The following is an 11237-nucleotide window of genomic DNA, read 5'->3' on the forward strand; positions in this document are numbered from 1 at the left end:
TATATTTAAAACATGTGTTTTACAACATTAGACAACTGTAGTTGATAAATTTAACAAGCAGAATCACATTCCATCTGTAAAATGAAAATCAAATATAATGGTCAATAGTATTCATTACCGGAGACGTGAGTGGTGGCATTGCCAATAAATCTGTATCAACCGCTTGTAATACATTCCTAATAGTCATCCTGGGTTCTTTCTCGCCAAATTTCCTAGAAGAATTACTGATTATTTCGTTTGACGACTGATGTGTGGCATTATATAGATTTGTATGGATGGACTCAATCAAAGAACTGTAAACACCAGTTTCCTTTAATCCTTGCATGATCACCTGTTCCAGTAGTAAACGTTATGAAGAAATTATAATAGGAAGTGGTAACAATCTGGGAAGGGAAAAGGGCGGACTAGGAAGTTGATTTCAACCCACTTATATAGAACGAGATTACGAGAACTTGGGTTGTATGTCACCAGCCAGAAACAGCTCAAACTGGTAATTCAAACATACTTGGTTAAACATGAAATTCGGTTGACGTGTTGAATGGTTCAATTTCATGGAACATGTATTGAGATGCTTACAACGTCGTAAATCACTTTACACATGAAAAAAAAATTCAGTATATAATTTTTGTCATATTAAAAACATGTACATGTATAACAAAATGGATAATACAGTTTTAATGGGTTGATCCAACCCGCTTGACCCATCCATACAGAGAACCCATTTTGACCAGAAACAAAACGTGGCTAACTCCACATTGACTATTGAGGCTGGGATTTGTATTTACCATAGGAGCATATATGCGAGTTAAAATTCCTTCTTTCATTAGTTTCTTTTTCAGATCTTCGTCCTTCCACACAACATGTTCACGGTACCTGGAGATTATGAGCAGCGGAAAACAATGATGAGTATATGACACATAGAAATTTCTGTAACTCAAATACATTATATTTGGTCAAAGTGATACGTTTTACTTGGACTGCAAATATTTAACTTTTTACTGGAATGGCTACTGCAATTATAAACCTTTCTACATTTTCAACATCAATAATTTCGACTTCTGGTACTAGCATATTTTGATTCAGTTAATGAATGTTCTTTACACAACAAATTTACGCATGTCAATTTGGCAGTGGAAGTCATTTGCTTCGACTTCATGAAGTCAAAGGAACTTTTCAATTCTATATATGAATTTTGGTGATAAGATGAATCTTATTCCGGTGAGAATTTTTAATGCGAACTCTTACCAGTTTAGCATCTCCTCCTCTGATGCACTTGATGCAATTATAAAAGCCTGCAGCGAATGACACCCATAGGGTTTAGTTACAGTATATAAAAAACGATGAGGTCATGTAATGACTATTGTGAATAATTTTTATTTATGTAAATCACCAACATCATCCGTGGTATGAAAAAAAAAAGTATTAAGTATCCTTGATCGGATAGCGACAGAACGTCCAAAGAGATGAACCGATACTCACAGCTTTGTCAAATTCCAAAAAGAAGCACTTCGATACTTTTTCTTTTGTAGGTTTGCAGCCACATCGATCACGCCTTGATGTCAAATCTGAAACCTTGGCATAGGTGTAATGTAGTACAGCAGCCTCATCAAACACGACCTGACTATATATTAGAATCAAGTGACGTTACTAACACACCCCAGAATAAGTATAACGGTCAGTAATGTATGAAAACAAAGGAAATGATCGTACTTTGGAGTCTTAATATAGTTGTGCCATCTATGTGCACCATTAGGACGCAAATGTTGTTGAACACGAGCAGCCGACTTCCCATTTGCATATGTCAAAAAGTAGCCCGGATTGCCATGAGTTGATTCTTTGTAATTGCTATAGTATGTTTCCTCATTAAGGTGGTCAAAATTCTTTTTAAACAACGAGACCTGCAAAATATCATACACGATAATGCATATTTCTGGAAGAAAAAAAAGGTAAATTGGTAGGAACCTCTGATCCCATGTACCGTCTTGGTACCCAGAGTGCACACCACATAGAACTCATGCCCGGTTTGTCACTATCCTCACACATGGAGCACAAGATATAGTTTCTCCACTTGCCTTTGGCAAGTTTTGAACCTGGGACCTCTAACCTTCATCTGTGGGCCCATGTAGTCACATGATGGCGGTATGGGATTTCACCCCATATTTCTGGAGTCCCTAGAGTTTTTATTTTTAGATATAATACCTCGGTGAAAGGGTGCTGTATGTTGTCTCGTTCAACACTGCTCTCCTGAAACAGAGGAAAACCAAGATATAAAAAATGAAAAATAAAAAAGAACCAAAAAGGGCACCGGAAAACTCACATAGTTTGGAAATACAACCATGTCAATATTTTCAGGAATGTCTGACAAAAGTTGAGTGAGAGAGTATTCACGAGTGCCTGCTGGATGAATAAGCTCATCTGTATCCAGATGAATAATCCACTCCATATGAGCTTCCTTGATGTTAACAAACATTCATAGTCATATTTACATATAAATAAATGAATATTTATTCAGAAAGAAAATCAAAATAGAGAAAAAAAAGATCATACCATTGCCATGACAATAGCCATTTCCATATTAAGATATTGCTTTACAAATAACTCATAGTTACATGGCTTGTAGAAGTAAGTTGACATCCACATCTCATTCCACATTCGGCTGAAGATTCCAATTAAAATTTATCAGAAATTTGTTTGGCGAAAATAAAAGAAAGTCAAATGGACCAACCTATTGGCTTGTTCTTCCTCAAGTTTTTTGGTCCTGTGTATTAGTTTCACATTCTGCAATATGATGAACATAAATTATTTTTTAACAAGTAACATAGAACGAAAGACAATCTTTAATGTTGAGGGACTGCAAGAGTAAATCAAACTGAGACTCACGGGAATGGACTCTAGAACTTTACATACACCTGGAGTTGCAGCTTCTCCTTCCACAAACAAGAAGAAACTTGTAACCCCGATAACTTTATGATAGAAGATCCATGGCAATATTTGCTCTAAATCAGCTGAAGTGGTTGATACTATGCATATCTGCCATTCAGCAAAGTATAGAGATCACTAAAGTACAACATACTCTTTTGCAGCTACAACACAATTATCAAAACATCTTTTCACCAAATGCAATGTTAACTATGTCATACAACAGTCTGGTAACTATAACGAACTTGGGTAAAAATTAATCCAATAACCCAAATCAACTAGAGCTCACATGGTAGGTCAATAACGTTTTACCTTTGTTTTGAGATGGAATTTGGAATCAAATTTCAAATCCCTAAAGTAAGGAAAAGAAATAGACCGGCTCTGTCCTAAAGTATCCAAGCATTTGGAGGAAGTGTGGGTAGTGGCTTTAAAGGAAGTGGTAGCATCCATACTTGGGATTTCAAGGCAGTTTAAACAAGGCCATCTGGATGTTGGGTCACCAAATTCACCATGCCATTGGAGGACGAATGCCAATGCTGCTAGAGAGAAAATGAGTGATAGTAAAAATATGGTTCTGAAAGTGAAAAGCTGAGGAGATTGGGATAATGATGATGAAGATGGACCGAGTTTGACAGAAGAATAAAAACCCGCCATTGGTGAATAGAAATGGTGAGACCTAAGGTGTGCTTTTATGAGAATTGCAGAGCAGTCATGGCATGTTACAGTAATTCTCTTGTTGGAAAGACAGAGTTTCAAAATGGCCTTAACTAAAAAGCCGTTTTATTGTATACGTTGATAACTTAAATTTCAGTGTACAGCAGACTTCATCCCTCGACTATTCCAGTTTTAGTGCAGTGACACACCGAAGAGTAGTTAGCTAAGTAGCATTTTTAGATTTCAAAATCATCATCCACAGTAAACTCAATGTTGTATCTTGCAGTTTTAGATTTCTAAATCAGAAATTACAAGCTAAAGAACCACAAAATAAACTTTCTCTAAGGCAGATATCGTTTCTACCCGATATTATCCATGTGACTCCGTTGATCCACTCATGCTTTGCATCCTCCCTCCATATGATTTTTCACTCTGCGTTCACAACTGCATCTCCTGGACTTCCATGTGACTCCAGTCACACTCACATATCATGTGACTGTCCCTCCCCCCACTCACACAAGCATAAACTTCTGATATGCTTTACTTTCTATTCTAAACCCAAATTTAACTGGATGACGAGTTATATGTGTTATAAATTATAAGATGACAACAACAAAAATACCCAATCCCGTCGAAGGCAGGGTTGGGAGAGGTCGGATGTAGACAATCATAGCTCGTTATAAGACTGTGGGAACAAATATTCATATCAAATCATACACTTTCAGAAAAACATAAAGTATTACACTTTCAGAAAAACAATAATATCTCATCCGACGCTTCTATTATATTGATTTTTCTTCATCTCTTTTTCTTCCCTTTGATATTATAACTTATTGTGTGTCTTTAATTGTTCTGCAAAACTGACTACTAAAACTTGAATGATAGGGCAAAAATGAAGCCATAGGCAATGAGAGGACAATACCACAATAGTGATAACAGACTAATAAAGTAGGGGTGTCTCAAGGAACCAATTAGAGAGAACCTCTAACAAATAATATTAGAAAAAACTCAGATATTTTCCAGATAAAGGATGTGATGGTAAACACAAGTTATGCAAAAGAATGTATCAACGGGTACCATTTAGTACAACAAGTAGTATCCACTAAAAAGACCACTGACAAAATAAAGCTCCAAAACAGGACAGTTAGTTACAAGTATAGATGAAATGAACAGACCTTACTATCTTGTTCTTGAGGGTTAACAGTTTCGCATCATCACTGGAACCCAGACAGACTTTACTTCAACAGATGTTAAAAGAACATAGATTCCTGCTCATAATTCCCACAAACTTCGTTTGCACAATAACTTAACTCTCGATTCCAGTCCAATCTCAAGATGTTGACGGATCAAATTAATTAGCGTTCTTCACTTAGTATATGCCTCGTAAAATATAAAGCCAGGAGCAACTAATATCATCTGAAAGTTCTTTAAGACTATATGTAACCGGATAATTTTAAATAAACATAAGGCAATGAAATAATTAAAATAGTTGTGAAGATTCGAAAACCTGAAGTGGAAAAAATATTCATATCAAATAAACTAACATCCTACAACCCAATAAATCAAACTATATTGGTCAAATTATATTTTCTTTCGTCCTAATTATTGTCTTACAAACAAAAGCATACACTGTTGCCTAATGATTGAGTACTTTTATTATTAGGATATGACTTCCAATAAAATTGGATAAATTTTATATTTGTATCTATGCTCATACAAGCAACAATCACATTTCTCTAGTAAAAACAAAATCATATTTAGCTGTAGATATCACCCTTGGTTAACCGGAGACGGGAGTGGTGGCACTGCTAATAAATATGTTGTATCTGTGGCTGCTGCTTGCAAAACATTTCTAACAGCCATGTGAGGTTCTTTCCTGCCAACTTTTCTGGAGGAAATACCTTCTGTTGCATCAATGGTGTTTAATGAAGTACTGATAATCTCATTAGATGATAACAATGTGGCCTTTGATAAAGTTGTTTGTGCAGACTCGATTAATGAACCAAAAACACCCGCTTCCCTTAATCCTTGTATAATCACCTGTTCAAGTAGTGAAATATGATGAAGCAATTCAACTATTGAAGAAAGACTAGAGGTGCCAAAATGGGTTGGTCAAGAAGATCGATTGGGTAACGAGTGTGCATAACTAATCATTTTTAGTACGGATTGGGTTGACTGCAAACAGTTTTTATACAAAAGCATTCCCTTTTTTAAGGATATATAGTGTCAAATATTGATACGAAAAACAATTACTAATCTATGTATACTTTCAGGAAAATGATTCAGAAGTTTGTATGCCTTTAAACATATTTGACATGTTTCCTTACATTTGACTTCTTAAACATTACTAAATCAATTCATTCATAAGTAAATGGATAAAAATAGGGATCAGAAGTTGGGAATGAATGTTACCATAGGAGCATAAATACGAGTTAAAATTCCCTTTTTCATGAGTTTCTTTTTTAGATCATTGTCCATCCATACAACATGTTCGCGGTACCTGAAGATTAGAACATTAGTATATTAGCTGTTAACTACAGCAAGATTCCCTCTTTGTTGTTCAGGGGATATCTTAGGCATTCATTTAGCAGTTAAACACTTGTTGTGAATAAGTGTTATGACACTTATTGGACGATAGATGTGCCTACAAAGTTATGTGCCCGCCTGCCAACACATGATTCTAGCAGTTCAAATAGCATCTCAATCTACATCGAGATATAATTTATATATTGATACAGTAGCAATTAACTAATTGATGCATTGAGAGACAAGAATGACACATTTGAACTTTTATAGTCCAAACAAATGTTAAATGCTGACAAAGATATGGTACCTTTTCCGTTCATCATTGTTGGATATAAATTGACTTTAAGTATGTTCAAGGATCACACTTAGTATTCTTTATTCATACCTGTTTAAAATTGGATTTGCTTTTACTTAACGAAATGGATGGCATCGACCAATCCACAACTAGAGTTCCAATTACTCGGATCTTTACATAGTTAACAAATATGTATTGCTTCTTTTTCAAGTAAACTGTCATCCTAATGAGTTCAAGCTATGAAATAGAATTTAGCATTAAATCTTACCAATTTAGCATTTCATCCTCTGTTGCAGTCGAGGCAATTATAAAAGCCTGTAGCAAATGACAGTCCAAGGATTAGTTAATAGCATGTGATAAACGATGATACCATGTGTAATTTGCTATCGTTAATAGTTTTTATCCATGTAAATCATCATAATTATCATCATATAAAGTTTTCTTAACTTAAAGATACACTAAATTGAAACTAGATTTTACGTGACATCAAAATGGATACTTGAGTTTTCATGTAACAATGAATGTAGGAAATGACTAATTCACCTTCAAGCAACACAAATAAATATTAAATGAAGAAAAACAAGGAAACAAAAGAAGCATACACAATGTAAATGATAAGAGATAATACTTACTGCTCTGTCAAATTCTAACATGAAGCATCTCTTAACCTCTTCTTTAGTAGGCTTACAGCCACATCGATCACGCCTTGATGTCAAATCTGAAAACTTGGTGTAGGTATAATGCAAAACTGCAGCTTCTTCAAACTTGATCTCACTAAATACAACTAAAGTTACTAATATACACCAGTAGTAGTGGTAATGGTCTGATAGAGGTAGAGGCATGAGTGGGTTAGATAACGGGTCAAAACAGTTTGGGGTTGAAAGGGGACCGTTTATCCTGGTTTAAGCGAGATGGGTTATTGTAAAAACAACACACACACACACACACACACACATTATCTTGACCATATTTTGGAAAATATATAATGCGTTGAGTTGTTAACCATGATTACAAAAGTATAGTTACAAGAATAATCTAAATCTAAACCAAAAACATTAAGGAGGGTTATGACTACTATGCAATAAAAATAGACGTTAGATGACTCTTGACCCGTAATCCGTCCCTCTTTAGCTAATCTCTTACTTGGACCATTAGCCTTTTGGGATTAACTCAACACTAATCAACCCATTCATAGGTAAATGGGTTGAGCATGAGTCGCAACTAAGGAAAAAAATTAATCATACTTAGGTGTTTTCCTGTAGTTATGCCATCTATGTGCACCATTAGGACGCAGATGATTTTGGACACGGGCAGCTGACTTCCCATTTCCATATGTCAAAAAATAATTTGGATTGCCACGAGTTGATTCTTTGTAATTTCCGAAGTACGTCTCCTTTGTAAGGTGGTCAAAGTTCTTTTTGAATAATGAGACCTGCAAATTTATGGTAAGCACATATACACATTTTAGGGTGTCATTAACCTTTTCGTTGTAATATATATAATTCATCTTATCTTAATACTAATCAAACATTCATTAATACCTCGCTAAAAGGTTCTTGTATGTCATCTCGTTCAACACTGCTCTCCTGAACCAGTAAGGGGAAATTAACTAATGGATAAAGTAGCTTATAAAGTGCATATAATTATTATATAGAAAAAGGTAGAAATCATCAAATCAATTACCCAAAAACTAGCTGATCGAAAACTTACATAGTTTGGAAATACAACCATATCCACATTTTCGGGCACATCTAATAGAAGTTGTGTGAGAGAGTACTCACGAGTGCCTGCCGGGTGAATTAACTCATCTGTATCTAGATGAATAATCCACTCCATATGAGATTCCTTGAAATAATACATCAAGAACTTTGTAAACTTGTTTTGATGTATATATTGATGAAAATGTTGTCAGATAAAAGATATTAAAAGTATCATACCTTTGCCATGACTATAGCCATTTCCATATTAAGTGATTGCTTGACAAATAGTTCATAGTTGCATGGCTTGTAAAAGAAGCTTGACAACCATGTCTCATTCCATATTCGGCTGAAATTCAAAATGAAGATTTCTTAAAAACTCGTGCACGTACCTAAGGGCCAAGCCTAAGCACTTGGTACATATCTATTCGCGCATGCACCAAATTGGCACCTCACGCATAGAGAAAACTAAATCAAGTGGTGGTGGTACAAATAAATGAAAAAAGAACAACTAAACTAACCTTTTGGCTTGCTGTTCCTCAAGTTCTTGTGTCCTATGAATCAATTTTACCCTCTGCAATAGATTGTGTGTAAATTTTACCTCACGAAATGAGACATAACAAATACTATTTAAAATCTTTGACTTTGAGTTTGTGATGAGAACAAAGCTAGAACTCACAGGAATGGACTCTAGAACTTTAAATACACCTGGCGTCGCAGCTTTTCCTTCCACAAACAAGAGGAAGTTTGTAACACCAATAACTTTATGATAATAAATCCACGGTAAAATTTGCTCTAAGCCTGCTGAAGTGCTTGTAGTAATGCATATCTACCATTCAACAATGGACATCAATTTTGTGGAACCTTAACATCATTATGGCATTGCCAATTCACCAATGTCATAGATGTATGCATCTCTTCAAAGTAGTGAACTATCAAAAGCCACTTTTATATATAACAAGAAAAGTTGTATAAATATAATGTAATAATATCACAGCAATTGCAGCTTAAAAAGTGAACCCAATGTATCCGATGTTTCAAAATGGTTCACGATGAAGGGCTCTATGGAATATCCAAGATTTGTGTTAATAATGAGTCCTAGACTTCCAACCATAACAAAAATGGAGCTAATGAAAGGCATAAGAATTTTATTTTTATACACCAGAAAGAGAAAAAACAGCACATAATGTATTTCTTGTATATTAACACCACATAGGTTCCCAACTCGTCGAAGGTTTATAGATGATTATATGTAGGCTAACAAAGAGCGAAGCCATGTCGATCAAGCTATCATTCAAGTAAATAAACCTTGGTTTTAAGCCTCCTGATAAAAAACGGTATTGGGTGCTAGAGCTCAAAATTGTCAGTCACCTCACAAACAATGAACTATATCCCAATGTTATCTAAAATCTCTAGCAAGGCCATCTTTAAGTTTTTCTAGCAAAATTATCTAATGCAGTAGTAAAATTAAAATGAAAAATGAGGTCCTAAAAATTAAGATGAAATATTAGGGGCCCTAAAGAAGAATTTGCATACACTAAAACACAAACAACACACTGTTAATATTTTAACCAAACAAGTAATAATGAACTAGAAACTATTTTGAGTGAAAATGCTATACTTTTGGAGGCCATGTGTAATTTTGCACTTGAAACGTCATTTTTTGTAGAAAACAAACAATGCATTATAACTAAAGATTAATACCTTCGGTTTTAGATCCTTTTCATAATCAAATTTCCAATCTCTAAAGTAAGGAAACGAAGGTGACCGGCTTTGCCCCAAGATATCAACACAACTAGCCGAGGTCCTAATAGTGACTTTCGACGAAGTGGAAGTATGATCGGCATCCATACCATGAAACTCAAACCGATTCAAAGCAGACCATCGGATTGTGGGGTCGCCGATCTCACCACGCCATTGGAGAACAAAGGCGAATGCTGCTAATGAAAGCAGAAGCAATGTGAGTAAAAATAAGATTCTTGTAGTGAAAACATTGTGAGAATAAGTTTGTGATAATGATGATGAAGATGGACTATGTTTGATCGACGAATAATTATTATACACACCGGCCATTATTATTATTATTATATATGTATATATATCGATTGATGGTTTGGAAAATATATATGGTTAGACCAATATTAAATTTATCGAATACATGACAACAATGTCGTTTATTAATGTAGAAACATTGATGATTGTGTGTATTTGAATGTTTCAGTTTGTAAGATGGTGTTTACGTGAGAACCGTTTTATAGTTGGTGACTTGGCATGAAACCACCTTCTTCTTTTGTTGTGTCTCTAGAAAAATTTTGTACTTTTTAAATTTTTTATATACTCGTAATAATTTTTCTGTATGTAATACCTATATCAATATGATGTAACAACTTTTTTTTTTAGAAAACACAAAGATGTTCAAATAATGACTTTGAAATGTTTACTTATCGTTAATTTTTTTATTAGATGTACATAAATACTATTAATAAAATAATTTACTATATTTATTTATCAATTTTAAAAGTAAGTATATTATATCTTTTAAATCAATTACTTTTATATCAATAAACCAAACTACTCGTTGCATCCGTTGCCACCACCAGTTGTCGCCACTTTCATACTCCTGCCACCATTACCGGCACAACTGGATCCCTTTTTGTACCACCCAATTGTTTAGGTTTGTCTAGATAATTAAAGTGAAGCTGGCCGGGGCAAACATCATTCCTATTTTATGATAATTAAGCTAACATTTTACACTCTAGCTTTGAAAAATAATGCTCAGTAGCATGAATACATGATGCCTCCAAAACAACAAGTGTACTAATTGCAGTTGTTCAAGCACGTGATTGATGGGAGATTGTTACTCAAATATAAAAATTTATTGTCCAATAGACAGAAATCCATATATAAAAAATTTTATTTGTTGGTTATATATTTGAAAGATAATAAATGTACTTAATATGTAAACATATGAAGTCATAACACATTGTGACTTTTAATAATAAATGTATATATTTTTATAATAAATAAATATATAAAAAAAATATATTATAACTTATAATCTATATCTATACTCTCTTATAAAGCAAATTAGCTTTAAGTTATTAAGAACCTGATAAGTTTAAAATGCCCCTTACCTTAATACATCT

At 34.2% G+C, this 11237-nt stretch overlaps 2 protein-coding genes across 3 annotated transcripts; both read right to left on the bottom strand.

Moving 5' to 3' along the window:
- Positions 1 to 88: 88 nt before the first annotated feature.
- On the bottom strand, positions 89 to 3573 carry LOC122581454 (glycosyltransferase-like At2g41451). The gene is made up of 11 exons (XM_043753687.1): positions 3232 to 3573; positions 2881 to 3030; positions 2726 to 2778; positions 2548 to 2656; positions 2318 to 2452; positions 2200 to 2244; positions 1711 to 1898; positions 1480 to 1621; positions 1246 to 1292; positions 786 to 873; positions 89 to 331 (listed from the first exon to the last, which is right to left on the bottom strand). The coding sequence occupies exons 1-11, from the start codon at positions 3571 to 3573 to the stop codon at positions 89 to 91; spliced, it is 1542 nt and encodes a 513-aa protein (XP_043609622.1).
- A 1740-nt stretch (positions 3574 to 5313) lies between these two features.
- On the bottom strand, positions 5314 to 10364 carry LOC122583023 (glycosyltransferase-like At2g41451). Of its 2 annotated transcripts, XM_043755460.1 has the most exons (12): positions 10351 to 10364; positions 9796 to 10132; positions 8771 to 8920; positions 8613 to 8665; positions 8332 to 8440; positions 8105 to 8239; positions 7936 to 7980; positions 7639 to 7826; positions 7027 to 7168; positions 6663 to 6709; positions 5986 to 6073; positions 5314 to 5613 (listed from the first exon to the last, which is right to left on the bottom strand). In XM_043755460.1, exons 1-12 carry the CDS (start codon positions 10362 to 10364, stop codon positions 5344 to 5346), a joined length of 1578 nt encoding a protein of 525 aa, XP_043611395.1. In that variant the 3' UTR covers positions 5314 to 5343. The 2 variants fall into 2 exon arrangements, with proteins under 2 accessions (XP_043611395.1, XP_043611394.1); XM_043755459.1 differs by lacking the exon at positions 10351 to 10364 and having other exon boundaries at positions 9796 to 10164.
- Between the last annotated feature and the right edge of the window lie 873 nt (positions 10365 to 11237).

The sequence above is a fragment of the Erigeron canadensis genome, chromosome 9 (genome assembly GCF_010389155.1).
Source record: "Erigeron canadensis isolate Cc75 chromosome 9, C_canadensis_v1, whole genome shotgun sequence".
NCBI lineage: Eukaryota > Viridiplantae > Streptophyta > Magnoliopsida > Asterales > Asteraceae > Erigeron > Erigeron canadensis.

Bases quoted from the DNA above. Each gene is read 5' to 3' on its own strand.
- LOC122581454 (XM_043753687.1), bottom strand. From the start codon at position 3,573: ATGGCGGGTTTTTATTCTTCTGTCAAACTCGGTCCATCTTCATCATCA. The intron at 3,031-3,231 runs GTAAAACGTTAT...GCTGAATGGCAG, and splicing joins AATTCCATCTCAAAACAAAG to ATATGCATAGTATCAACCAC. The intron at 2,453-2,547 runs GTATGATCTTTT...GTTAACATCAAG, and splicing joins TGGCTATTGTCATGGCAATG to GAAGCTCATATGGAGTGGAT.
- LOC122583023 (XM_043755459.1), bottom strand. From the start codon at position 10,164: ATGGCCGGTGTGTATAATAATTATTCGTCGATCAAACATAGTCCATCT. The intron at 7,169-7,638 runs GTATGATTAATT...AGTTGTATTTAG, and splicing joins AACTACAGGAAAACACCTAA to TGAGATCAAGTTTGAAGAAG. The intron at 5,614-5,985 runs GTAACATTCATT...CTACTTGAACAG, and splicing joins CTCGTATTTATGCTCCTATG to GTGATTATACAAGGATTAAG.